The sequence below is a fragment of the Furipterus horrens genome, unplaced genomic scaffold (assembly GCF_987537825.1).
Source record: "Furipterus horrens unplaced genomic scaffold, mFurHor1.1.pri manual_scaffold_13, whole genome shotgun sequence".
Classification (NCBI taxonomy): Eukaryota; Metazoa; Chordata; class Mammalia; order Chiroptera; family Furipteridae; genus Furipterus; species Furipterus horrens.
In genome coordinates this window covers 45,221,172-45,248,818 of record NW_028327183.1, presented here as the reverse complement: position 1 = coordinate 45,248,818, position 27,647 = coordinate 45,221,172, and the positions used below count along the sequence as shown (strand labels likewise).

Sequence of the window (27,647 nt, the reverse complement as noted above, 5' to 3'; positions counted from 1 at the left end):
GGTCACTGTCATTGTTTGCTCTGTGCCTGGCAGTGATGAAGTTAAGAGAGAGGCGGGCCCCAGCCCTAGGCTAGCTCACCAGCCACCCGGTGCCCCTCACTCACTGATCAGCGCTCTCAAGCCGCCCAATCTAGGACTAAAGACCATGAGGAAACACGTGCTGGAATGATTTTCTGAGAAGAAAATGAGTGTGAAGGACTGGTGGGCAAGGGTGGGAGAGAGTGGGAGAGGATCAAGGGTCACCAGGCCATAAGTAGTGTCCCCAGTGAAAACGCTTCCCACTATTTAGTCCAGATCCTGTTCCAAATCATGACATCTTCCCAGACCAGACCCACAGCTGCAGGCTGAGCTCACCAAGGAGGGTTCTGGGTCTAGATGGCCTGAGTTAGAATTCCCAGCTCTGACATCTACTGGCTGTGTGACCTTGGGTTAGCGGTTTTGTCTCTGGGCCTCAATTTCCTCATCTGTGAATTGGGACAGTAAAGGGCCCTATCTCACGGGATTTTGCAGAGTGAGAAGGTTGATAAAAATAAAGCACTAGGGCCTAGTGGGTGCTTAATAGATGTTACCCAGTACTACCAGTGTAGGGGTCTACCGAGCAAACAAGGACTTGAAGCTGGGCCAGGCAGGGGTTTCAATCCAGTGGCCCCAGGGCCAGCCACTAGTGTGTTTCTCTTGATCTACACAGTTTCTCATTTTGAATATTAATGCCTCTCAAAGGGGCATTCAGCACAGGGAAGTGATAAAACACCCAGACTCTGGAGCCAGGCTACCTGGTTCAAATGATGGCCTTGATCAAGTAGCTTCCCCTCTCTGTGCCCCGTTTCCTCACCTTCCTCAGCTGTACAAAGGGGATCACCACAGGACCCAAAATTAAATGTAAAGATTAAAAGAGTGCATGTCCGTTAGGCAATTAGAGCAGTTTCCGGCAGGAGTAGCCTCCGTGGGAAGTGCTGGTTAAAGAAATAACTGTTCCAGCTACCTTACTGCAGACCCACACCCTTCCCCAGTCTCTCGTGTGCCATTCTGGGGGAGTAGCTTTCTCGGTAGGGCAAGAGGGAGTTGGGAAGGACTTAACTTTCACTGCAGGGCCTGAGTCCTGGCTTTCCGCGGTGGAGAGAGGGCCTCCTGGGTCCCCTCTGAGCAGCCGGCCTCCCAAGCCCGGAGGCTGGACCGGAGCCGGTGGGGGCTGGGCGGGGGCGGCGGCGTCCGCAGGGTCCGAGAGGCCGGCGCGTGTGAAGGTTACCGCTCCCGGCGGGGCGGGGGCCGCGCGCTGTTGCTGGGGTCTGCGGGGCCTGCCTGCGCCCGCGCCCCCCCTCCTTCCCGGCCAGCCAGTGAGCGGTACCCGCCGCCGTTGCCAGGGGAAACTCGCCGCCCCGTTACCCAGCAACAAGCCTGGCCCAACCAGGCGCGAGGACCCCCCAGGCCCCGCCCGCCGCTGCCCACCGCGTGCCCAATGCCAGGCGGGCAGAGCCGGCCCGGCTCCCGGAGACGGCGAGCGCGCTCATTGGTCGCTACCGCGCCCGCCCGCCCGCCCGCCCAGATCTGGGGGAGCCCTCGGCGCGGGGGGCGGGGAGCCGGGCCCCGGGGAGCTGCCAGGCCCACGGCCTGCAAGCTAGCGGCTAACCGGGGTGAGGCCCGGACTGGCCACCGTCTCCCGGCCCCCGCGCCGCCGCCCCGCCCCGCGCTCACGGACGAGGATGGGCACTTGGGATGGGTTGGAAACATGGGCTGCGCACCCCGTCCCTCCCCAGGAAGGTACGCCGAGAGTCGGCCTTGGGAAAACAGGGACCTGGCTTTCCCCTCCTAGGAGACCTGGGCATCCTGACCCCATGAAGACAGGAGCTGGTTGTCCCCCACCCCAAAAACAGGATTCAGGCATCGTGGCTCTTGAAAACAGGAACTGAGGATACCCCAGAAAAGGACCCAGGCGTCCTGACCCCATAAAAGTAGGGGTGCCCCTCCCCCTCCCCAAAGGACCCAGGCATTCCCTGTCCTGTGACGAGGATGCGCCCCGTCTCCCCAGGAGATGCTAGTTTCCCAGCCCCAGGAAACAAGGGCTGAGGGTGCCCCCAGAGGGGACCCAGGCCTGTCGGATGTTATGAAAGTTTGAACTAAGCACCACGCCTCCACCGGAAATGGGACTCGGGCCTTAGGGTCCCCTGAGATGCCTCAGAGCCCGAGGGCATCCCAGCCCTGGCTGTATTAAAATTGGAAGACCCTCGCCCCCTCCAACCTTCCCTCCCAGCAGTTGCCAGACCCTCAGGTGTCCCTTTCCTCCAGATGACCACCTGCCCACCATAGGGTGCGGACCTGCAAGCTCCCCTCCCCTCTGAGGCCTTTTCCCAGGGTCGGGCTTGTCGATTTCCCAGGCATCTGACCCACAGCCACTTCCTCTACTCTCTGGCACTTCACACCCTCACCCCATACCAGGGTCCCAGGCCTCATAGTGCCAAGTACCCTGGAATCTAAGCCCCGAGTCTCTCAGATCCCCCTGCCTCCCTCCAGACACCTGACCAGGTCACCCAGCCTCTCACAGTGGTCCAAAGGGCGTCCAGGGGTGCCCAGGACCCTAGGTCAGGAAGGTCCACCCCCAGCACCTTCAGTTGGCCAACAGGAATCCTGGGCTGGGAGAGCCCCCAGCTTCAAGAAACCCTGTGATGTGAGCCCCCAGGTCACTCCAGAGAGGCCCAGATTCCTCAGTCCGCATCCCAGGGAGACCCAGGGCAGCCAAGCTCCCCCAGCTCCAAACCCCAGCGAGCCCAGGTGCGGTCCGCCCCTTCACTGGTACCTGGGGGGGGCGGGGTTGAGGATTACTCAGCCTCCAGAATGAGGCGATGACATCATCCTGGGGGGGGTTGACTAATGGCCGCGCTGGGGGGGCGGGGAAGTTTACCCGGTAACAGCGGCTGCCGCTCGGCCCCGCCCCCCAGGGAAGGGCCGAGAGGGGGAGGCATAAGCGCGCGGGCGCGCGCGCGCACACACACACACACAAACACAAACACACACACATGCAAGTCCACTCAGCGTCCCTTCCCCCAGTATCCCACATCACACACGTTTTATTGGGACAGGAGCAGGGATGGGGGGAGTTGTGTGTGTGCTGGATAGTCCTCTGTAACTTTGTGGAGTCGGTGTACTGTGTACTGTGTGTCAAGGTGTTGGCACATGAGGGCAGTGGTTGTCTCAGGGTGCGGTGTGTGTGACTGTGTCAGTGTGCTCCTGTATATTAGTTGATTGTGTGTGTCAGTGGGATGGTGTTGTGTGTCAGCATGTTACACTTGCATCATATGCTAGGGGACAGCTGGAATGATGTGATCTGTGTGTGTCAGTGTGCTATTTATGATGTTCTGATGTGTGTGAGTGTGATGCTGTAGCGATGAGTTGTTCGTGCCAGCATGCTGAGTTGTGTGTGCCGGTGTGCGTGGGTGAGACAGTGTGTGTCTATGTGATTGTGTTTGTGTGACATGGGAATAAGTGTGCGACTGATATTGTGTTACCAGGAAGGCCTGTGAACGTGGCGTCATTGTACTGTTGTGTTAGTGTGGCTGTGTGTGTGTCAATGTGGTTGTGCCTGTGCAATGCTGTCAGCAAGATTGTGTGTGTGTGCCATGGTGGTTGTGTGTGTGTGCACAATCCTGCCTGTCCATGGGATTGTGGATTGTATGTGCCACTGTGTATGTCAGTGGAATTGTGTTATGCTGTGTGTGGGGGTATGTTGTGTGTCACCATGACAGTGTGTGATCATGTGCTTTGCCGAGTGGCAGGGGAAAGATGGGTTATGTGTGCCACTGTTATTGTGTGTGTGGACAATGTGTGTAGTGGGATTGTGTGTGTAACTCATTGTATCTGAACTGTGTGTTCATGGGACTATGTGTTACAGTATGTGCATCTTGCAATGCTGTGTGTCACTGTGATTATGTGTGTCATTGTAAATATGTGTCACTGTGGTTGTGTGTCCATGGAACTGTATATAGACATATCAATGAGGTGTGTCTGTGCAATGTTGTGAGTCACAATGATTCTGTCGTTGTGATTGAGGGTCACTATGATAGTGTGTGTGTTGGGACTAATTGGCAATGGATTATGAGGGTGTCACTATGATCACGTTTGTCACTGATATTGTGTATTCTAGGGACTAAAGTCATCAAGACTGCATGTATCGGGGTGACGCTGGGTGTCACCGTGGTTGGGTGTTAGGGTAATGCTGTTTGTCATTGGGATTGTGAGTCCGGGCAGTGCTGTGTATCCTGGGATTATATTTGTGTCAGATTTGGGGTGCCTGTGTGATGCTGTGTCTTTGCGTGTTCCTGGGACCGTGTGTATGTCACCGTGGTTGCGTGCGGGGAGAGCGATGCTGCGTGTCGGGGACAGTGTGTGTGTGTGTGTGTGTGCGTGTGTGCCTCTGTGGTTGTGTGTCAGCGTGCGGCGCCGGTGTCGGGGGAAGGTGCGCGCGTCTCCAGGCCTCCTGCCCGAGAACAGCGGCGCTGCGCTCTGATTGGCTGCGGCCTCGCCAGTGAGAAGCTAGCGAATCCTGCGGTAACTTGGTAACTCGGGACTCGGCCGCCGCCGCCGCCCCTGCAGGCGACCCCAGCCCCGGGCGCCCCTCCCTGGCTCCCCTCTTCCCACCGGCTCCCCAACCTACAGCTCTGTCCCCTTGACTCCGTCTCTGTCACCTCTGCCTCTCTGCTTCTGCTTCCCCCATTTCTGTCACTTGGCTAGGTCTCTCTGTCTCCCCAAGTATGTCTCTCGCTGTCTCTGTGTCCCTGTCCCTCTATCTTTGTTTCTGTCCTCCACCTCCCATCTTTGTCATCTTCGTCTCTCCCTTGTCCCTGTTTCCACCATCTCTGTCTCTTCTTGTCGCCTCCAACTCTGTCTTCCTGTCTTTGTCTCTCTCCATCTCTGTCCCGTCATTTACTTCCTCAGGCTGTGTCTCCTCCCCCTCCTCTGCCTCAGTCTCCCCATCTTTGTCCCTCTTTCTCTTTGTCTCTCTTCTTGTCTCTCTCTCTTCCTCCCTCCCTGCCCCCGTCCCCTCTCGCTCTCACTCCCACAGCCATGTTCAGAATTCACTTTTCTTTCTGCGGAAACAGCCAGGGGACCCCTCTCTACTTCATCCTCGCCCCTTCCCGCAGGCCTCGGCTTCTGGCAGCTGGCCCCACGCAGGGCAGACTTCAGGAAGGACTTCCCGCCTTGGTTCAGCACTCGGGCTTTATCGTTCGGGCCAGGCGGAGGCCGGGCGGCCCCGTGGCTTCCGGAGGCGCCCGGGCGGGATGAGCTCATTGCGAGTTGGCTAGGATTTCATCAGCTTCCTCTGCCGAAGTTACCCCCGCTCCTCAGCCCTCGCGGGCCGCTCGGGCGAATCCGCCGGGCGCCTGCTGCCCCCGAGTGGCGAAAGGCGGAAGAGCAGGCACCAAAAAATAAAAATAAAAAAAAAGCCCACCTTCGCTCCTCAGGATGTTGCCAGCTCAGGAATGCTGCGAATCTGAACCCATTTAATCCTCATGACAATCCCACCATATAGAGAATATTTAAAATCCCGTTTACAATGGGGAAACTGAGGTCAGAGAATTGAGGTCGGCCGCCTAGGGTCACCTAGCAGGTGAATGGGGCCTTTGGGCATCCATAGGGAGAGAAGGGGATGCTTGTAACCACTAAGATGCCAGTGATCATTCATTCATTCATTCATTCAGCAAAGACTTTCCAGAGCCTCCTCTGTGCCAGGCACTACTGTGGGCTCTGGGGATACAACAGTGAACAAAACAGACGAAATCCTTGCCCTCGTGGTCTCGGGGAGACAGACAATGAAAACATAAGCAGCAATACAAAGTGAATTAGGAAGTAGAAAAAGGAAGCAGAAATGGGGGCTGGAGACTGTTGAAGGTGGTCTTATTTGCTAGGATGGTCAGGGAAAGTCTTCTTGAGAAAGTGATAGTTGAGTAAAAGTCCAAAGGAGGTGAGGGAGCAAAGAGTGCCCCAGACAGAAGGGCAGGCGCAAAGGTCCTAAGGCCAGAGTGGGAGTGTCCAGGAAGGTGAGGAGCTATTAGGCAGCTGGAAGCTGAGACGGGGTTAGCTCATGGTGAGGACTTCAACTTTTACTCTCAGTGATGTGGGAGCCACAGTAAGGTTCTGAGCTTTGTGACATGAGCTAATCTAGTTCTAACAGGCGCCCTCTGGCGGCCAAATGGAAAACAGGCTGTGAGCAGAGAGCAGGGAGCCCAACGAGGGAGGTGACGACTGTAATAAGTCAAGCTAGGATGGTGGCCACTGCACCAAAGTGGAAGCTATCGGTCCAGATTGAAGGTGTTGTCAATGGGATTAGCTGAGGCATGGGTGTGGATGTGGGGGGAAAGGAAGCGTTTGGGGTTTTGGCCTGAGCAGCTGGAGAATGAAGGGGCTGAGGCAATAATAATAATAATGTTAGCTCTCACATTCTGTGCACCTACTGTGTGCCTGACTTCATTAAATCCTTATTACCATCCTGAGAGGCAAGAGATGAAGGTGAGAAATGTGGTAGTATTCTGGATGTTTTTAGGTTAATTTATTTTAAAAGTAGAATCTACATGATTTGTTCAGTATCTATTTGTGGATTCGATGCATAATAGCAAAGTAGCAAACACATATAGTGTGTGTGTGGCACCATTCTCAGCACTTTACTTATTACTTAGCACTTTACTTGAGTATTGTGCTGCCTCCTTCAGGCAGGACCCCTTGATTGTCTCCCTGTCTCCCCTCAGGCTCCTACAGGGTTATTTTGTCTGTGCCTCAGGCTGTGCTGTTTGTATCAGAGAATGTGCTGCCCTTGCCTCTTATCAGGCCTGACTGGGCCTGCTTCAGTCTCCCTTTCCACTTTACAGCTGGTGAATGGAGCCACCACATTCCCTTCCTTCCCCTGGGATGTCCCCATATTCACCTAGCTTGACCCGGTGTTTTACTCTAGTCTCTGCTCAAATGTTACCTCCTCAGAGAAGCCTTCCCAGGCCATTTCTGTCCCTTCAGCTTGCCTTATTTTGCTCCACAGCACTCCTATTACATATTCATTTGTTTATCTGTTTCTTGTCAGTCTTCGTTTGGAGAAAGTGAGCTCTATGGAGGCAGGGACGTGCCTCCAACACAGCTGTACATTGGACTCCCCATTTCACCGGTCTAACAACTAGAACGAGGCCCGGAACAAAGTAGGTTTTCTTGTTTCAAGGACTATTTGTTGAATGAATGCTTGTCCCACGGCTAAAGCGGCAGGGAGTGCACCACGCCGCCCTCTGGTGGCGAATGCAAAAGTTGCACCGCGAAAGCCAACCTGCTTGGCTCTCAAATTTCTACCAGATCTTCATGTAGCCTGATAATTACGGACTAATGCTAGATTTTTTAACTCCATTTCACATATACACACAAAGTATTTTACGATTATTTTATGATTTTTCAAATTTTATTTTCAGAATTCTTTTAGACTTTATTTACCTGTTTTCAGAGAGAGGGGAAGGAAGAGAGAGAGGGAAACATCAATTGGTTGCCTCTCACCCACCCCAGCCCCAAAACGGGGACTTGGCCCATAACCCAGGCGTGTACCCTGACTAGGAATCAAACCGGTGACCTTTATGTTCACAGGCTGGTGCTCAATCCACTGAGCCACGCCAGGTGGGGCTCAAAATTCTTTAAAACGTTGTTTAAATGAGGGAATGACTGCCATCCTTTTTTATAAAAGTAACAAATCCCAAGTGAAACACTCCATGTAATCAGCACCCTGGGGAAGAAACAGAACCTTACAAACTTCCCAAGACCTACTCTCAGGCCCTCTGTAGTCACTCTCCCGTGGATAATCATCCTGAATTCTACCAGCAGACACTGGTTTTGCCTGTTCTAGAATTTCATATAAATGGAACCATGCAGTGTGTGCCCTTTTGTGTCTGTCTGGCTTTTGTCACTGCATGCTTGTGAGATTTGTCCAAGTTGTATGTAAGTAGAGACCGTCCTTTTTCATTGCTGTATAGTATTCTGTAGTGTGAACGCACTACCAGCAGTTTGAATATCCACTCTACTGTCGATGGGGCTTCCAGTTTTTTCCAGTTTGGGGCTGTATTAATTTCATAGGGCTGCCATCACAAAGTAGCACAGCCTAGGGATTTAAACAGTAGAAATTCATTTTCTCATAATTCTAGAGACTATAAGCCTGAGATCAAGGTGTTGTCTGAATTGGTTTCTTCTAAGGTTACTCTTCTTAGCTTCTACATGGCTGCCTTCTCCCTGTGTCCTCAGTGGGTCCTCCCTCTGTGTGGGTGTCTTCATCTCATCTTTTTTCTTTTTTAATTCTCACTTGACAATATGGCCATTGAATTTAGAGAGGGGGGAAGGAGAGAGAGACATCGATGTGAGAAAGAAACATCTATCAGTTGCCTCTCGTACGTGCCCTGACTGAGGATTGAATCAGCAACCCTTGGGTGCACGGGATGATGCTCCAACCAACTAAGCCACTAGGCCAGGGCCTTAATCTCTTCTTATAAGGGCACCAGTAATACTGGATTAGGGCCCATCCTAATAACCTCATTTTCACTTAATTCTCTCTGTAAAAGGCTTGTGTCCAAATAAGGCCACATTCTGAGGTATGGGGGCTAAAGACTTCAATGTATAAACTTGGAGGGGGGACACACAAATCATCCCCTAAGAGGGGCTATTATGTTCAAGCTGCTATGGACATTCTGGTATATGCCATATCTTTCAGCGAACATGTCGATGCATTTCTGTTGGGCAAATCCCTGGAGTGGATTGGCTGGCTCGTAGGGTACGAGCACGCGTGAACTGGAGAAGGACTTGCCAAACAGTTCTCCAAGTGGCTGAAGTATATTATACCCTAACCCCCGGCACGGATGAGAGTTCTGGCTGCTCCGCATCCTCTTCAGCACTTGATAGTGTCAGTCTCTTGAATTTGAGACATTTTGTGGTTGGTAAACACAAAGTATTATTAGCATGGTTTTAATACAGCTTGAATTTCCCAAGGACGCAACTTCTTTCTAGGGAAAGCTGTACCATGTTTTGTTCAGAAATCAACCAGGGGTTACGCATCTTTAAAAAAAACAAACTCATTCTATAACTCTGGCCTTTATTTTATTTATTTATTTTAGAGAGCAGGGAAGGGAGGGAGAAGGAGGGAGAGAAACATTACTGTATGGTTGCCTCTCACACACCCCCGACCAGGGACCCAACACACAACCCAGGCCTGTGCCCTGACCAGAATGGAACCGGTGACCTTTTGCTTTGTGGGACGATGTCCAACCATCTGAGCCACACCAGTCAGGGCTCGACTTTTTGTTTTATTAAATGACAAGAAACCAGCAGTAAGATTTACTCATTCAACAACATATTTTGAGAGCCTACTAGGTAACCAGGCACCGTCAGAGGCACTGGGAACAGCATGGTAAAAAACAAAATGTAGTACAGAAGACAGTTAACAGATTAGAGATGAGATGGGAGGTTCTGTAATTTTTAAACGGGTGGTTTCAGGTATCACTTCCAGGAGGAGGTGACATTTGAAGAAGGAGCTGAAACAAGTGATGTAGTGAACTTGGCAGGTATTTGCGGGAATCATGAGGATAAAGTTGTATGTGTAGAGAAAGCCTCTGAAAGGCTGTTAACAGTGGCCATAAAAAGGGCAAGGGACTACCAGGACTAGGACTTTATTTTAAAAAATTTTTTTAAAATATTTTATTTATTTATTTTTAGAGAGAGGGAAAGGGAGGAAGAAAGAGAGGGGAAGAAACATTGATCGGTTGCCTCTCCCACACCCCCCAACCTGGGACCTGGCCCACAGCCCAGGCCTGTGCCCTGGCTGGGTACCGAACCTGCGGCCTTTTGGTTTGCAGGGCAACGCCCAACCCACTGAGCCACACCAGTCAGGGCAGATACTTCCACTTTCCATGTTTTGTTTTGTTTTTTAAACTTAAAAAAAAATTATTTTTATTTATTCTTATTAGAGAAGGTAGGATGAGAGAAGGAGAGAAACATCGATGGGTTTCTTCCTGCACGCATCCCAACTGGGGACCAAACCCACAATCCAGGCATGTGCCCTGACTGGAAATTGAACCTGAGGTCCTTTGCTTTTCGGGACAACGCCCAACGAGGCCACACCGGTCAGGGCCAGTTTCTGTGTTTTAAATGGCAAAATATAAGTACAGTACGCGGTTCACTTATTGCGGCCTCACTGTATTGTGGGATTTTAAAAAATATTATATTTAATTATCGCGGATTTTTTGCTATATTGCGGTACTGTATACGTATCTTGTTAAAGTTACATAGGTTTAAGAGTGTAGAATATGTTTAAGAACGTAAGTAGTGTTTATAAAAGTGTGGAAAAGGTTAATAAGGTATTGGGAACGGTTTATAAGTGTGTGGGGAGGGTTTATAAAGCCTTAAAATATATATAAATACTGAAATGAATGTAAAGTTCCTACTTTGCGGATTTTCACCTATCGCGGGGGTCTAGAACGTAATACCCACGATAAGTGAGGGAATACTGTACTGGCAACCTCAGAAAATCTGGGCTGCCCATTTACAATGGTCATCACCTCCTGCAAGTGTATTACATAGCATTTATCATTGCTGACAATAATTGGTTTACTTTTTCTAACTTTTGGTTAATGCATATCCCCGTGGACTCTGTAGCCAAATCCGGCTCATCCTTTCCTTAGCGTCTTCCAGTTCCTGCAACATGCCAAGCTCACTCACCACGGGGCCTTTGCACAGGCTGTGCATCCCCTGCCTGGACAGCCACTCCCTCACAGGCCTCTCCTCCTGCCCCTCTTACAAGGCCTCTCCCACATTTATGTTACTGTTTCCAGTTATTTCACATTTACTTGTGCCTTTCCTCTTGAGGTCTACCTTGCTCATCACTTTGAGCACCCCCCCCCGCCCCCCATTTCCCCCAGCACAAGCCTGGCAGGTCAGGCTTCCAGGAGTCATTGACCAGCGCCTGGCACGCACCTATTTATTGGAACCAGGAAATTGGGGGAGCATGTAGAGGCCAGAGAGGGAGGAAGGTATCTCCTTTCTCTAGAAGAAGGTAATCCAGGCGGAAGGAAATTGAACAAACTTGCAGAACACCCTTGAGGACCAGTTCGACCCACTCGCGCGTCCACCCGTGGGAGCGTGGCGCCTTTAAGGATCCGGGAAACGGGCCGCAGGACCGGAAGTGACCCTCTTTATTTCCCCTCTTCACGTGGTGCAGGCGGGAAGTGACGCGCGCGGCCCGGGAGCTGCGGACGCGCAGGCCGACGGAGCGGGAGTCGCAGACGCCGCGGGGTCTCCGGGACAGGTGACCGGGAGAGGGGGCCGAGAGCGCGCCCGGAGAGGGCGGGGCCTGACGCCCCACGTGGGGGGAGCGAGCGCGGGCAGGGGAACGAGCAGCCCGCGGGGCGGGGTCAGAGTACTCTGCGGGGGGCGGGGACAGGACGCCCACATGCGAAGCTAGAGGGGCGCTGGCGGGGCGGGACGTTGGCGGGTGGGCAGGGACCCAGAGTGGGTGGGCAGCTGGGGGTGGGGCCAAAAAGTTGTGCCCTGCTGGGGGCGGGGCCAGGGCGCGGGCGGAAAACGCAGGGGGCGGGCCAGAAAGTTTTCCGTGCTCTGGAGGTGGGTCCAGATCGTTGGCGGAGCAGTCGGGGGCGTTATCTAGAGGCTGACGTGAAGGGGAGGGCGGGGTCAAGAATTGCGGGGGATCAGGGGCGGGGCCAGGGTTCTGGCGGGGAATAATGGGGTGGAGCTAGAAAGTTTTGCAGGAGCCAGAGGCGAAGTCAGAACTTTGGCCGGGAAGCCAGCTGCCCAACCAGAACCTTGGTTCGGGGTGCCAGGGGCGGGACCAGTTATGGACGCGACGAGGTGGGGGCGGGAGCCAGAGGGCGTGACTAGAAGGTCGGTGGGGCAAATCGGAGGCGTGGCCAGAGAGATAGCTGGCGAGCCGGAGGCGGGGCTGGTGTAATAACGCGAGAAGGAGGGGGGCGGTTTCCAGATGTTGCTTAGGGACTTGGGGGGCGGGGCTAGAGGATCGGCTGGGAAAGTCGGAAGAGGGGCCAGATGTGGACTCGTGTGTGGGCGGGGCCAGAAAGTTCGTCCTGGCCCGGGGGCGGGGCCGTGGCGTTTCCCAACCAGGTGGGAGGTGGAGCTGCTTCCTGGAAAGCCGCGGGCTGGGAGGTTTTCGCAGGGGGAGGTCGGGCCAGGCTCAGGAAGCCTCACCAGTGGGTACCGGACCTGTGTTTGGAATCTGCGCTGAGGAAGCGGCACTTTCTCGGGATGATGGGGACGCGGCTAGGACAACCCTGAGGGAGGCGTGGGTTTGGAATGTTCTCTGAAGGTCGGGGCAGCCTCTGGGAGTGGGCTTTGAGCTTTTATTTTTTGGAGTTTGGGGTTATGGAATGTTTCTGAAACTTGCCTGGGAAAGAGGCGGATCTATAATGTTCTCAGGGAGGTGGACCTATAACGTTAATGTGCAGGTTAGTGGGAGAGGATGTAGCTGAAGCTCTCTTGAGATGGAGGTCCATGCTAAAGCTCAGCACGAGGGTGTGAGGGCTGGACCTAAGGGACCTCGTTTGGAGGGAGAAGTGTTACATGTTTTTTTTTTAACGGTGGAGTGGAGCCAGCACTTTCCCAAGGTGGGTTCGACTCCAGTGTTTACATGGAAACGGGTGGGTCCAAATGCTAAAAAGGGGCGAAGTCTAAATTTTTCCAGGCAAGGGGTGGGGTAGTATTTCAAGAAAAGCGCTAGAGTGAGAGCTAGATTTCTCTTGTGGTGCAGGTGTGTGTGTGTGTGTCCATCTGTCCATCCGTCCCAGGATAGGAGAGAAGAAACAGATGGGGGGACATTGGCTTTAGTTTTTCTCTTCCTTCTGTGCTTAGGAACCCCCAGTGCTGAGTCCAGATTCTGCAGGGAAGGTTTGCTTGAACCCTGGCCGCACTCAGCTAGCAGAATGGTGAGATGGCAAGTCTGGAATCTGAGCTCTGGAGCAGGGGGTTGGGAGAAGAGGACTCGGGTGCTGGACTCAGACCCTGGATTGAATGTCACTGGTGTGGGTATAGGTTTTTCTTACTCTCTCTCAATTGTCTCCCTATCTCAGTCAGCGACTCTGGATCTGAAATCGAAGGAGGAGAAGGATGCTGAATTGGACAAGAGGATCGAGGCTCTTCGGAGGAAGAATGAGGCCCTCATCCGGCGCTACCAGGTGCCCTAGCCCCGCCCTGGGAGACCCCATCCCCTCCTCCCCGCAGTGAGTTTCCCTCACCTCTCCCTTCCTTAAAACCTTTTCATGGTTCCCCTTCACTCTCAGGATAAAAGCCAAAGGCCTTAGCCTGGCATTCTTTCTTTCATGCCATCATTCCATCATTCATTCACTGGGGTCTTCACTGGACCAGGCCCTGTGCTGAGTGGTGCTGGGGAAATAGCTGTAACTGAGACAGTTCCGGATCTGCTCTTCCAGGGTTGACAGTCTGGTGGGATCACAGATCTGTCTTCAGTCAGTGAGGATCCAGTGTAGGCAAGGCTGGGATGGGAGAGTTGAGAGGTCTTTGGGAACCCAGAGGGTGTACTTCCCCCAGCCTGGAGGATATTAGGGAGGGCTTCCTGGAGGAGAGGATTCTGAGACCTGAAGGGTGAATAGACATTAACCAGTTGACAAGTAGAGCAAAACATGTTTCAAGCAGAGGAAACAATTTGTATAAAAACTTGGAGCTTAAAGTTAGAGGGTCAGTTGGGAAATGTTGACCTGGAGAGGTCAGCAGGGGCCTAGCTAAGAGACTGGACTCCTTTTTAAGGGACCTACGGAGCCATGGAGGGCTTTGAGAGGAGTGGGGCCAGGGCAGAATAGCTTTTTAGGAAGACCTCTCTGGCTGCTGTGTGGTGACGGTTGGGAGGAGGCCATACGGGAGACCAGAGACCAAGGAGGAGGCTGAGGCTGGGACCCTGGGGAGAGAAGAGGTGTTTGCTTGGGGGTCTGGGCTGTTGGAAGGGACTCAGGGACCTCCTCAGTGGTGGGTGGTGGGGAGGAGGGCAGAGAGTCCAAGACAAGGCCCAGGTCCCTGCCAGAGGTAAAAGAGTAGGCAGTGGGGCGGTTCCTGAGATGGGACCTGGGAGGAGAATGGGGTTTCATTTATTCATTCTTCATTCGTTCATTTAAAATAAAAGCATACTGAGTTTCTGTTGTGTGCCAGGCAGTGTTCTAAGCTCAGGGTATATGTCCGTGAACAAAACAGATAGATGTTCCTGTTCTCTGGCAGATTCTTTTGCAGGGAGAGGCAGACAATAGGCAAAATACACTTAACGCCAGGTATGGGCAGGGGAAGGGGCGAGAATGGCAGGGGAGCTGGTTTCTATAAGTGCATCAGGAGAGACCTCTCTGAGAAGGGGAATGTTTAAGCAGAGACCTGGAGGAGGCGAATGACTGAAGGATCCCTGGGGAAAGAGTGTTCCAGGCAAGTGGAAACAGTAGGTGCAAAGGCCCTGAGGCAGGTCTGAGCCTGGTTTGTTCTAGGAGCAGTGAGGAGGTTACAGTGAGTGAGGGGGAGAGGATGGGAGATGAGGTCAAAGTGGTAAAGGAAACCAGACCATAGGCTGTGGGGGAACCTGTGGCTCTTACCCAGAGACAGGCAGGCACCCCAGGAGGGTTCTGAGCAGGGGAGCAGTGTGCTGCAGTTTTGGGGAAGATGCTGAGGTGACCAGCTTTATTGTTTGTGGAACGCAGGAGAGAGGCCTGGCTGGGGCCAGACTTGGGATAAATTCAGGGGGCTGTGGGGGTCTGCCACACACAGGTCCCTGGCGCTCATCTACCTCTGATGTTTGTTCCTAGGAGATTGAGGAGGACCGTAAAAAAGCTGAACTTGAGGGCGTAGCTGTGACAGCTCCCCGGAAGAGCCGCTCACTGGAGAAGGAGAATGTGGCAGTTGAGGTGGTGAGCTCCACACCCAGGTGGGGGATGCCTGAGGACAGGGAGGGGCAAAGAGCTAGTCCCTGAAAGCCCTCCCAATTGCCCAGGCCTATGGGTGGTCTTCATTCTGGCAGCTGCCCCTGGGCTGTCCCAGTCTCCCTGCCCCAGTAACTGGACTTTTCCTCCCTCCCCACTTCCAGGAGAAGAACCAGGGTCCCTCTCGGAGGACTCCTGGGACCCCTCGGCCCCCAGGGGCCAGCAGGGGAGGCCGGACTCCTCCCCAGCAGGGAGGCCGGACAGGCACGGGCCGGGCATCCCGCAGCTGGGAGGACAGTCCTGGGGAACAGCCTCGAGGAGGAGGTGGGGGCCGTGGCCGGAGGGGCCGGGGCAGAGGGTCCCCTCATCTCTCTGGACCTGGAGATGCCTCAGCTGCTGACCGCAAATCCAAGGTAGGAACAGGCGGGGACTAGAGGCCCCTGGCTGAGCCTCTCCGATGTTCACCTCTCTTCCTGCTCTCACAGGGACCATTGGCCCGTTAGTCCATCTTTCTGTTTCTGCCTGTTTTAGCCCCTCCGTCCGGCTCTTTCTCTCGCTCACCTCCCTGACCAGTGCTTGTGTGTCCTCTCCCTGCCTCTTTGTTTTCTTTCTTTTCTTTTTTATGCCGTTTGGTGCGTGCTTGCCCACCTGCCTTCCCGCCCCGCCTCCTCTCTTGCTGCATTGTCTGTCTGGCTGCCGTCTCTGATGGACTCTGGGTGTCTGTGGTCTCTTTCCGACGTGTGTGCTTTCTCTCTCTGTCTTACTCCCTGGATTTGTTTGTAGAGGGCGGTGATGTTCTTTCTTTCTCTATTTTTCTTTAGATTTTTGTTTTTTTATAGAGAGAGGGGAAGGGACAGAGAAAGAGAGGGAGAGAAACATCCATCAGTTGCTTCTTGCGCACCCGCAAGTGGGAACCAGCCTGCAACCCAGGCACGTGCCCTGATTGGGAATCGAACTGGTGACCTTTCTGTTTATGCCCAACCCACTGAGCCACACCACTCAGGGCACAGCACTGACACTGTATTGTAACTCCTCCCACTGCCCAGACACACAGGGTAGCAGGGTAGGAGGCTGTCTAGCACAGTGGCCCAGAGCCCGCCATGGACTTGGGGTCACCCGGGTTCTATTTGTTCCCTGTCCTTGGGCAGCTCACTTCCCTTCTGGAAGCTTCTAAGTTCTCTTAAGCGGGAAGAGTATCTGGTTTAAAGGTTATTACAAACATTCTGTGACATAGGCATTGAAACCCTCAGAGTAAGTGCTCAGCGAACATGACTCATGGCTCCATTTGTGACGTACACTAAGCTGCCGTAACAAAAAGACTCCACTTAAATCAAGTGGAAGTTTTATTTCTCTCTTGTATGCCAAGCCCTGGGAATGAAAACGCCATCTCTAGCAGCTTGGCCATGTGCTTGTGTAAAACTGTTACCGTGGAGGAAGGGAAGAATGGATTGTTGGGGGGGGGGTGGTCACCAACCCATCTGCCAAGTCATTACTGTTATTAGTGTTATTATTACGGTGGCAACCATGGTGTGTCCAGGTCCCCGAGTCCTCTGCCAGGGTCAGTGTTTTGCTAGAAAGATTCCTGGCTAAGATTTATTACAGTGAAAGAATTCAAAGCAAAATTAGCAAAGGGGAAAGGTGCATGGGCTGAAGTCTGGGGAGAGCAGCTCGCTCAGTGGGTCATACAGGCTGCATTTAGTTCCTCAAGCACTGAGTCACAACAGCGTACATGGAAGGTCGCCTTCCGGGCTTTTGTTAGAGACCTAGAGCCCAGGGTTTGTTTTTTTCTTTTTTTTAAGATTTTATTTATTTATTTTTAGAGAGGGGAAGGGAAGAAGAAAGAGGGAGAGAAACATCACTGTGTGTGCCCTGACTGGGAATCCAACTGGTGACCCTTTGGTTCGCAGGGCGGCACTCAATCCGTGGAGCCATACCAGCCAGGGCCATGCCCAGGGTTGTTATTGGGGACTGGTCCTCTCTGCTTGGTATATACCCCAATTCCCGACCCCAGTGTGGCGTTCAGCATGCACCGTATTGTTGGCACAAACTGTGGAGGCTCAGTGAGCCCCCACTATCAATTAGCTGTTGCTTGAGAATACGCTGGAGCCAAATTCCCAGTGGCCAGCCAGGGGCTGGCCTTTAAAGCCACAGGCCCTCAGGCCTGTCATGTTAACTCCTCAGCACAGAAAAGTTGAGTAGTTCTTCCTGATGCCCTGTGTCTCTGTTCCCCTACCCCCAGGAGTGGGAGGAGCGGCGCAGGCAGAACATCGAGAAGATGAATGAAGAGATGGAGAAGATTGCGGAGTATGAGCGCAACCAGCGGGTCAGTGCCAGGGTGTCCCCCAGGTGGGGCAAAGCCGTCTGGGCCAGGTAAGCCTGCCAACCCCTGATCCCTGTGCTCGCAGGAAGGTGTGCTGGAGCCCAACCCGGTGCGGAACTTCCTGGATGACCCCCGGCGGCGTGGCGGGCCCCTGGATGAGCCTGAGCGGGACCGACGGGAAGGCAGCCGCCGGCACGGGCGCAACTGGGGTGGCTCTGACTTTGAGCGGGTGCGCTGCGGCCTCGAGCAGGAGCGGCAGGTGGGTGCGGGTGGCCAGAATCTCACATCGGCAGCAAATGTTCTGGGGATGTGTGCTGAGCGCCAGGCACAGCAGTGAGCGAGACAGTGCGGGGAGGGCAGCAACTCCGACCTCCACCTCAAATGACTTGTTGGTTCTGGTGCCAGGACTACACTGCTTTCTTTTGGTGATGTCCTCTCATTTTAATATCAGTAATAGTTACTGCCCAGCTGGGTGTCAGGCACTGTCCTAGGTGCTGGGGCTAAGAGCTTTTTAAAGATTTTACTCATTCATTTCTAGAGGGAGGGGAAGGGAGGGAGAAAGAGAGGGATAGAAGCATTGATGTGTGAGAGACGCATCCACTGGTTGCCTCTCACGCGCCCCCAACTGGGGACCTGGCCCATAACCTTTCTGTTTACAGGCCGGCACTCAGGCCACTGAGCTACACCAGGCAGGGTAGACTAAGGGTTTTAAAGAAGGCAAAGCCCCAGCCCTAATGAAATTGATTCTGGCTGGAGCTACATGAATGGATATATAATGAGATGTCAGGTGATATCAAATGTGAAGAAAAATCAGGGTAAGGGGATCGAGAGATCTAGGAAGGCCTCTCTGAGGCGGTGCCACATAAGCAGACCTGGTTCTCATCTCTGCCATGTCACCTCCTGTGTGTCCTTGAGCACGTGGCTCTACCTGAGTCTGGAGGACATGGGCCAGAGGAGGGCGGGTGATGGAGCGGGCCCTGATTGCCCGTCTGCTATGGAACAGGGCCGCCGCGCCGGCGCAGGCGGTGCTGGTGACATGACCCTCTCCATGACGGGCCGGGAGCGGTCAGAGTACCTGCGTTGGAAGCAGGAGAGGGAGAAGATCGACCAGGAGCGGCTGCAGAGACATCGCAAGCCCACCGGCCAGTGGCGGCGGGAGTGGGATGCTGAGAAGTCTGATGGGATGTGAGTTTCCTCCCTGCTCACCCCTGTTTGGCTCCTTGACCTTGGCCCTGACTCCTGGCTCCTTTGACTGGCTCTGGTTTCTCCCCATGTGTCAGTTCGCAGTCGTCATGTCAGGGCTTTGAGACCACCAGATCTCAGTGGCACACAAGAGCACCTCTTCCTCATGTGTGCACAGGTCAGCAGGGTAGAGCTAAGCCAGGCCCAACTTTCAGCTCTGCAGGACATGGCTTCTCTAAGCAGGTTGAACTCAGTTCCACTCCACGTGTGTTTGTTCTGGGGTTCAGGCTCAGGGGAGCAGCAGCCTGGGGGAGAGCAAGTCATGACATTGGTGGATGTGCAATAGGGAGAGTGGACACACTTTTCCACTCTGTTAGCCAGCGGGCTGGCTCCTGCGGGGGGTGAGGGGGCTGAAACCCCCTTCTAGTGGATGGCCCCACCATGACTCCATGGCTGTAGGTATGGGTGCCAGTTCTCAGGCAGGGCGGGCAGGAAGAATGGCCAGCAGTGATTAGACCTTTGCATCCTTCCTTCATCCTGCTTATTTATATCCGCCAACCCAGACCCCTTGTCCCAGTGGCATCGTCAATCTCAGTTCCGACTCTGTGCCCTTTTGGGTCCAGGAAAAAGCCAGTTAGTCCAACGTAAAGACATGATTACGTCATTGACAGGAGGACCAACTTCCATATCAAAGATGGAGAAGTTTCTGAAAGCCAGCAAACGTCAGTTTTAAGATCAGCAGCTGTAGTTTTCTACGCCATCCGCTGTCCTTCACTGCATTGGAAAATCTCACACCTAGAAGTTTTCTTGTTGATGCTGGCTTGAGACAGAATGGGAGCTTACCTATGTGCCTGGTGGTCAGAGCATTTTATTTTTAAATTGTGAACTAAACTTGTGTGTAAGCGTGAGACATACAAGGTGGGGCAAAAGCAGGGTTACAGCTGTGAGTATATGAAACAGTTTATTCTTGTATTATTTATTATTGTATTATTTTCCATACAAGCAACTGTAAACGTACTTTTGCCCTGACCTGTATTTTGCACAGATATTGTTGCTGATCTTTCTAAAGTTTAGGCAGCTGGACTTTTGGGGAGATGTTCTCTGGGGTTAAGAATGACAAATTGCTCTGACTGGTGTGGCTCAGTTGGTTGGGCATTGTTGTGCAAAGTGAAAGGTGGCCAGTTCAATTTCTGGTCAGGGTACCAAAAAGAAATTAATTGTTTCTCTTGTATACCCAAAGCAGCCTGCAATGTGTCTCATTAACACATATGCATTGACTTTGTTAGCAGATGTTTTTTGAGTCCCTCCAGTGTGTCATGGAAGATTCTAGGTGATGGGGATATAGTGGTGAGTCAAATGCTTCTGGCTTCATAGAACTTAAGAGTCTAATGGGAAAGACGGCTCATGACTAGATCTAGTGTCAGGTCGTGAAGTATAATGAAGCAGAGTACACAGAGGGACAGAGGCTGTTGTTTTAGACCTAGGTGATATATGTAATAAAATATGGTTATTTTATTTCTTTAAGTTAAAAAAATACCTTTTTGTTAAGATATGATTATTTTAGATGGGGATTTAGGAAGGCCTCCCTCTGAGCTGAGGTTTGACGGAGGTGAGGGAGCAGGCCACTGAAAGATCTGGAGAAGTGTCCCAGGAGCAGCAGGTGCAAAGGCCCTGAGGCAGGAGCCCTGCCTAGTAGGAGAACCTGCTTAGCTGGGAAGGTGAGAAATAATAGGAAATGAGGCCAGACAGGAAGCTAGGGGTCATGTACTTCCCACATTTTTGTTCTGGGGGTTCAAATACTGAATTTCTTCTTTCTGTATTTGTCATATGATATCAAATTTGCCTCTTGTCCATCACCTGATCCTGTCCCCCTTCTAATTGGTGACCCCCTTCCCCCGGTTGACCATTTCTTCTTTTATGATCTTGATTTTCTTTCTTGCTTCCACTGTTCCCTCAACTGCCTGCTCACCTGTTTTCTCTTTCCCCAGGTTCAAGGATGGCCCAGCGGCTGCCCATGAACCATCCCACCGCTATGGTGAGTGGGTGTCCCCGGGTGGGGTGAGACAGCTGGCTGGGCCAGTGTGAGGGGTGGTTTGTGCTATGTCCCCCACACCCGGCCCCTCCTGGGTTCTGTTGCAGATGACCAGGCCTGGGCCCGGCCCCCAAAGCCCCCCACGTTCAGGGAGTTCCTGTCCCAGCACAAAGCTGAGGTCAGCCGCAGGAGGAGGAAGGGCAGCCGACCCCAGGCCAAGGCAGTCCCTCGTACCTACAGGTGGGGGCACCCCTTCCCTAGGCATGTGCACGCTCCCAGTGGGGCTGTGTGGCCCTGTTCTCTGTCTTGTGTATTTGTGGGGCTGTCTCTCCAGATGCTTGGTTTGTGGGGGCGAGGTGAGGGTCTCTCCACCTTACCCTCATCTGTCCCCTCCTCTCTCACCCACCCATCTCTTCTCCCCCCTCCCCCCTCCATCTGTCTGTCCCTGACACCTGAAGGCATACACCGCCATTTTCTCCTGAGTGCTCTGTCATGCCGGTCCTACTGGAAATCCTACAATGCCTCTGCCCCCACAAGCTGAATTTTGTACCGCTTCTCTGGGAACGAGCGGGAGGTTGGAAGTCCCTTCCTCCTGTCCCCACCCAGGCTTTATGATCCTTTCCTCTTACCACTCCAGTGACCATGATGACCGCTGGGAGAAAAAGGAGGCAGTATCCCCAGCCCCTGAGGCCCCACAGCCCACGCCCTCTGAGGAGACACCCACACAGGTAAGGCGGATTTATGTCTGGGCAGGGAATATGGGGCCACTCAAGACCCCCACCCTCTCCTCGACCTGCCCTGTGTTCCCTACAGCTGCCTGAGACTCCAGCCCCCGCCCACCGGCCTCCTGAGGACCAGGGGGAGGAGGACCAGGGGGAGGAGGACCACGGGGAGGAGGACCAGGGGGAGGAAGACGAAGGGGAGGAAGACGAAGGGGAGGATGAGGAATGGGAAGATGTGAGTGAGGGCGAGGAGGAGATTGAGGAAGAAGAAGAGGCTGACGAGGAGGAGGAAGAGGAGGAAGAAGAACCAGCCCAAGACCACCAACCCCAAGAGTCTGAGCCCACCGAGAGCTCTAGCAGTGAGCAGGCCAGCAAAGAGCCCTCCAGGCCTGAGGAGCCCCTGCCAGTTCCCCAGGCCCCCGCCACACCCTCCAGCCCCTTCTCGCCCCCTGGTGGCCACCAGCCTGTGTCCGACTGGGGTGAAGAGATGGAGCTGAATTCTCCAGGGACCACCCAACCGGCTGATGCCCTCTCTCCGGGTGAGGCCTGGCCTTTTGGATATGCATGAAGCTAGCTGCCTGTGTGTGTGTATATTCAAGGGGTGCATGCTCGGGGCACCCTCGCGCTGGGCTGCGGGATCCCCATGCCCCTCTGTGTACAGTCCATATCCATCTGTGGAATGCCCACTCCCAGATACTGCCCCTGCGCTGGACCATTCCAGAGCTCCCTCCCCAATAAAGAGTTCACATTCAATGACATTCACATTCAAATGACATCCCCAGGTGTGTCCTTGAAACCCCCCCACCTCCATCAGGGCTTCTGTTGGGGTGAGGGGGCTCCTTGGAGAGGGAGGGTCTTGACTGGGCCTCCCCCTTCTCCAGGAGGTGACCAGCCAGCCCCTGCCTCCCTGGAGAGTGGGCCCAGCCTCCCAGGAACCCAGAAAGCTGAAGAGGAGGGGTCTGAGGCAGCTCCAGGTGGGGGAGCAGACAGTCCCTGGGGCTGAGGGGAGGAGGGCTGGTGGCGGGGAGGATGGAGTGGGACTGGGCTCCATCACAGTGTGTGGGGTAGCAGCTGGACCTGGGGGGTAGGTTAGGGTGCTGGGATGGCATTGGAAGTGGAGCCAAGGTCAGGGGTGGAGTCAGGGAAGTACTTCTGGGGCCTAGCGACTGGGAATGAAGTGTATGCAGGGGCCTGGGAATGAGGAGGTGGGACCACAACGGGGTTAGGATTTAGAGGTGGGGCCTCAGGGGTTTTGGAAAGCAATCTGAAGGTAAGGGGTGGGGCTGAGGGCAGGAGTAGAAATTTAAATAGATTAAAAAAACACGGGGCGGGGGCAGTGTAATGGATTTTAGCTGTGAGCCAGGTTAGATTTTTGAGGCGTAACTGAATGGGGTAAATTAGAATAGAAACCTGGACCATATTAGAATGTTGGGTCCAACGGAGTGAAAGCGAGAGGCTGGACCCGTTTCTCCACTTGCACTCAGCGAAAAACAGGTGGTAAAGCAGGCACCTCCCTCCAGAAGTGGGATTAAGATTTGGGGGCAGAGCCAAGGAAGGTCTGATTAAGGTGGGCAAGGGAGGGCAGGTGCAGTGGGGCGGTCACGATGGAGGGGGGTTTAAGCCCGTGAGGTGGGGGGGGGGTCGGAGAGGACCGAGTTTAGGATGGTGGGTGACCGTAATCTCGTTATTCCAGTTTATTTTCTCGATTGTAAACAGCTCTGCTGCTTTGTGAGTCCACTGCGAGGATTAAAGGAGTCTGAGGCCCCTAAACCATTTAGAGCGGGCAGGGGAGGGTGGCTGCAGCCGGGCTCAATTGAGATGAGGGGCCTCCGGGAGGAGGGGGCGGGGAGTGTTCGCCTCCGATGACCGCCTCTTCTCTCTCCAGAGGCGGGCCCCGAGGGCCAGGAGACTGCGGAGATCACCGACTTCCAGAGGGTGCGTTTCTGCAAGGTGGTGGCGGCCGCCCCGCCACCGGGGGCTGCCCGCTGACGGTGCCCGCCGACTCTGCACTAACTTCCCGCAGCCTCTCCTCTGTCCTCTGCTTCTGCCACGCTCCCGCCAGGAGAGGGTTAAATGTAAGGGGAAGGAGTCAGGGACAGCGAATGGGTGGGGTCAGGGCCGTAGCCCAGTCTCTCAAATGGGTGGTGCCTCGGCACCTGGAGGGCTGAGAAGCCTCCGAGTACCCACCGGTGGAGGCCTCCAGAGGCAGGTGCTAGCCTCCGAGACAAGTTTCCCGCTTCCAGGAGATTACATCTAAGGCGTGGCAACTAGCCGGTGACTCTTCCGATGGACCTGAATTACTCCTCGGCCACCAGTTGTCTATTAAATGCAGCGCTTTCGCTAACCTTTGAACTGTGTTTCTGGGGGGGTGGGGGGGTGGGGTTGCTGTGCTTGGCAGGCTTTTCCGTGGCGGAAGAGGCGGGAAGAAGGGGGTCTTCCTGTCTCCACCCCCCTGATACATCTTCCCTCACCCCTCCTGCAGGCCTCCCCGAATTCCTGAAGACGCTGCTGGGAGGGCGATGAAGCTTCCCCGCCATGATGGGGAGGGGGCGGCCGGAGGGGTTAGTCTGGCTCTCCAGGCTGTGCTCTCTCCTCCCTGGAGCCCACACTGGACCCCCACGGTTTAGGGAGAGCGAGAGATTGAGGGTGGTGGGGGAGGAACTGGGGGAGGGGCGTGACTGGAGTCGGGTGGAGCTGCAACTTCTGGGCGTGGGTTTAGACCTTGGGACAGGAAGTTTGGAGGAGGAGGCTGGTCCCGTGAGGGGCGCGGTGAGAGTTTCCGGGAGGGCGGAGCTAGAACGTGGGTCTGCGTTAGGATTCAGGGTAACGAGAGAGCCGGTTTAGATGGGAGTTCCTAACGCCGGTGTGGGGCCCAGCCACGCGCGGTGAGAGTGGTCAGAATTGGGTGCTGGAACGAATGGGGTGCGGAGGAGGAAAGGGATGGAGTCTGGAATAGAGAGGGTGAAGGCAGGGGCGGAAGAGGACGGAATCGAATGCTGGAATATAGGCTGATTCTGAGACAAATGAAGCTGGGACTGGGCGAGGCTTGCTAGGGCCTGTCAGGGGGGTGGGGGTCGGAGGCATGGCTAGGTTCCTGGAAGACTTGAGTCCCGAAAGGGGACAGGCCTAGGGCACGGACAGAAGGCCTCAGAAAGAGGACGGAGGAGCTAAGCGCGGGGGTGGGCTCGCATTTAGGAGGCGTGGGTATAATATAGAAGCCCGGCAGCAGTGAGATGCGCGGAGACAAGTATAGCAGTCCCGGGGCGGGTCCCAAGCCCACTGGGGGTGGGGTCAACGCCCTGGGTAAGCCTTAGCTAGATACTGGTTGGCCGGAGGCTGAGGAGGGGCGGGCCTAGAAGGCAGGGGAGGACAGTCCATGCGGGGGCGTGGCCATGCTGGCGGGGGTGCGGTTGGACCAGAAAGATTTAGAGCGTGGGGGCGGTCCTCAGGAGGGGGCTGGGCCTGGGGGTGGGTGGGGCCTGCGCAACCGCTACGCTGGCGGAGTGGGCTGTGGAGATGCGGGGCACGAGCTGCGTGGGCGGCGGTGGCGAAAGCCCGGGTGGCTCCGGGGTGAGCGAAGGCCCGCGGGGACGCTGGCTGCGCCTGGCTCCCGTCTGCGCCTACTTCCTCTGCGTCTCGTTGGCCGCGGTGCTGCTCGCCGTCTACTACGGTCTCATCTGGGTCCCCACGCGGCCCCACGCGGCCCCCGCCGGCCTGCCGCCAAGCGCGCCGTCCCCTCGGTTCGCTGCCCGCCCGGGAGCGCCGCCTGCCCAGGCGCCCGCCGCTGCCTCGGTCTCCTGCCTCCTGGGAATCCCCGGCGGGCCTCGACCCCCGCTTGAGCTGTCGCGTAGTCGCCGCCGCCGCCGCCGCTACAGCGACCCCAGCTGCCGCCCAAGCCACCAGATGCCCGGAGAGACGGGAGAGACGCCGGGGGCTGCGGTGGGGCGAGAACCGGGGTAACCATCCCTTCCACCGCAAACCAGCCGGCCCGCCGGCCCTCGAGAGGACGCACCCCCACCGTGGATGCCCGGTCCGGCTGGGCCGGGACTCCGTCTTCATAAAATTGCCTAGAGTCTCTGGAGCTGCCATCCTGAAGAATGGGGGGTGAAGGGGAGCTGACCCGGGGCTTCGCCCTTCGCAGCGCCTCCGCCGTCTGGCCGGGCCCTTCACCATCTGGCAGACCACATCCTGACCTCTCTCTCCCGACCGTCCCTCCATAGGATTCTGAGTCCGGAGCCCACAACCGGCCCCCCTCCTTTCTGAATCTCGGTGTCCTTAGGTCCACCTGCAATAAACTCCTGCCCCAGCTGCTGGTGCTGTTTGTCTTGTCTGCAGAGGTGCCTCGCATTTCAAGTTTGTGAGGGAAACCTTTCCTGGCGTCTGATCTTTGTCTCTCGCCCTGGGTGGGCTCAGTGTGCTCTTCCCCTTCGTGGGGCGGGGGTCCCTTTTCTTCTTCCATCGTCGTCATGTAGTTTTTGAGTTGAGATGGGAAAAAGGCTTACCTGCAGCAGGATAGTTGAAGGTCAGACAGTGTGAAGGACTTCACAGTTTTTATTTTATTTATTTATTTTTTGCATGCTTGGGACAAAGGACAGAGGGTCACCCTCCTGTATCAGCACAGGAGATGAGAGGTGGGATGAGTTCAAGCAAGAACTGGGGTCCTGGGATTTGTGCTTAGTGTGATTACAAATGTTGGGGACGGAAGCTAAGTCACCCTGAGATGTCAGGATGCCGCTAGGAGGGAAGGATGCCTTCTTCCTGGGGTCAGAGAGATGAGTGTGCAGTGATGGTGGTGGGGCCTCTGCCTCCCTGGGACTCACAGAGGACGTTCTCAAAGCGCTATGCTGCCTTTGAACATCAGTACAAGCTCCCTGGGCTGCAGAAACCCAGGCCCCACTGACAGAACCGGAGGCAGCTGAATCCATTTTCCTACCTGGAAGACGGAGGCCTGGCTCTGGGCAGGGCACTGGACCCTTCGTGCAGGAGGTTTTCCTGTCCAGCCTCCTTCTTTGAACTGGAGACTACCGGGAGAGTGAGGCTGACTGGGGCGTCTGTGGATACCGACTGTGCTGGGGGTGTGAGTCCTTGTCTTTACTCCCCACTCCCATACCCCCTCCAGTACTATTCCCCAGAGGGTGTCTCCAGAAGGAAGGGAAACTCAGGAAGCCAGCACCCCTTTATGGTAAGCTTAGGTGGTGGCGACGGGTGCTGATTTTGGGGTCAGGATGTCCAGGCTGAAACCCCATCTTTTCCTCTCACTAGCTGTGACTTTAGGCAGGTCTCAACCTCTTTAGTCTTGGAAAGCGAAGATAATAATAGGATTTATCTCCCAGAATTTCTCTGAGGATTAAATAGCTAGTGATCAAAAAACAGCATCACATTCTTTCTCTCCACCTGCCCTTGTCCCTAGGGCTTTAAAAAGCAAAACTTGGCCCCGGCTGGTGTGGCTCAGTGGATTGAGCACCAGCCTGTAAACCAAAGGGTTGCCGGTTCGATTCCCAGTCAGGGCATGTGCCTGAGTTTCAGGCCAGGTCCCCAGTTGAGGTCATGCGAGAGGCAACACCACATGTTTCCGTCTTTCTACCTCCCTTCCCCTCTCTCTCAAAATAAAATCTTTGGGAAAAAAAAGTAGAGGTTTGAAAGAAAAAAAAAGCAAAGCTTGGATCCCAAGACATCAACTCAGCCCAAAGCTTTGGACATCAGCAAATGGTGAGTTTCGAGAGGGGTTTAGAGAGGAACTTCATCTCTCTTCCCACTGCCCCAGTCCCCATTTTTATGTTCCAGCTCTCTTCTCCTAGCCTTCTTTCTTTTTAAAAAAGCCCTCACCTGAGGATATATTTATTGATTTTAAAGAGGAAGGGAGAGAGAGAGAAACACTGATGTGAGAAACATCAATTGGTTGCCTCCCATATGCGCCCGGACCAAGGATCGAACCCACAACGTAGGTAGGTACCCTGACTAAAGCTTGAACTTGCAACCCATCAGTGTATGGGACAATGCTTCAATCAACTGATCTGCCTGGCCAGGGCAAAACCTGTGTTTCTCCTGATCTCTCAGCTTCTCTTCTTTAAAAAAAAAAAAAAAAAAAGACTTTATTTATTTTTAGAGAGAGGGGAAGGGAAGGAGAAAGGGAGAGAAACATCAATGCGCAAGAGATACATCAATCAGTTGCTCCTCGCACACCCCAAACTGGGGACCTGGCTCTCAACCCAGGCATGTGCTGTGACTGGGAATTGAACCTGCGACCTTTTGGTTCTCAGGCTGGCACTCAATCCACTGAGCCACTGCAGCCAGTGTCAGCTTCTCTTCTCGTCTCTGTGTTTCCCTCTCCACTCTCCTACCCCCCTTTTCTCTTTCTGTCTGTTTGTCTCCCAATTTCTTTGTCTCCGTGTCTCTCCCTGATAATCTCTCCACATCCTCTCTCTCTCTCTCCCTTACCGCCTGACTTATTCTATCATCTC

The 27,647-nt window shown here is 54.4% G+C and overlaps 2 protein-coding genes and 1 long non-coding RNA gene across 3 annotated transcripts; all 3 read left to right on the top strand.

Moving 5' to 3' along the window:
• The first annotated feature begins 1,716 nt into the window (after positions 1-1,716).
• On the top strand, positions 1,717-12,938 carry LOC149994928 (uncharacterized). The gene is made up of 3 exons (XR_016507631.1): positions 1,717-1,758; positions 11,213-11,299; positions 12,874-12,938. It is a non-coding gene; the product is annotated as an uncharacterized LOC149994928 (long non-coding RNA).
• Positions 12,939-12,944: 6 nt separating this feature from the next.
• Positions 12,945-23,531, top strand: CCDC9 (coiled-coil domain containing 9). Its single transcript, XM_090259096.1, has 13 exons — positions 12,945-13,043; positions 13,092-13,196; positions 14,817-14,918; positions 15,095-15,343; positions 17,170-17,253; positions 17,336-17,509; positions 18,254-18,435; positions 20,421-20,467; positions 20,572-20,704; positions 21,102-21,192; positions 21,278-21,725; positions 22,068-22,160; positions 23,072-23,531. Exons 1-13 carry the CDS (start codon positions 12,945-12,947, stop codon positions 23,173-23,175), a joined length of 1,911 nt encoding a protein of 636 aa, XP_090115222.1. The 3' UTR covers positions 23,176-23,531.
• Positions 23,532-24,647: 1,116 nt separating this feature from the next.
• On the top strand, positions 24,648-25,496 carry INAFM1 (InaF motif containing 1). Its single transcript, XM_090259479.1, has one exon. It carries the CDS (start codon positions 24,703-24,705, stop codon positions 25,144-25,146), a length of 444 nt encoding a protein of 147 aa, XP_090115605.1. The 5' UTR covers positions 24,648-24,702; the 3' UTR covers positions 25,147-25,496.
• Positions 25,497-27,647: the final 2,151 nt, after the last annotated feature.

Excerpts from the sequence above, each read along its gene's own strand:
- CCDC9 (XM_090259096.1), top strand. The coding sequence starts at position 12,945 with ATGGTGAGATGGCAAGTCTGGAATCTGAGCTCTGGAGCAGGGGGTTGG. Across the intron at positions 15,344-17,169 it reads CTGCTGACCGCAAATCCAAG|GAGTGGGAGGAGCGGCGCAG; the intron begins GTAGGAACAGGC and ends CCCTACCCCCAG. Across the intron at positions 17,510-18,253 it reads GCCTCGAGCAGGAGCGGCAG|GGCCGCCGCGCCGGCGCAGG; the intron begins GTGGGTGCGGGT and ends GCTATGGAACAG.
- INAFM1 (XM_090259479.1), top strand. The coding sequence starts at position 24,703 with ATGCGGGGCACGAGCTGCGTGGGCGGCGGTGGCGAAAGCCCGGGTGGC.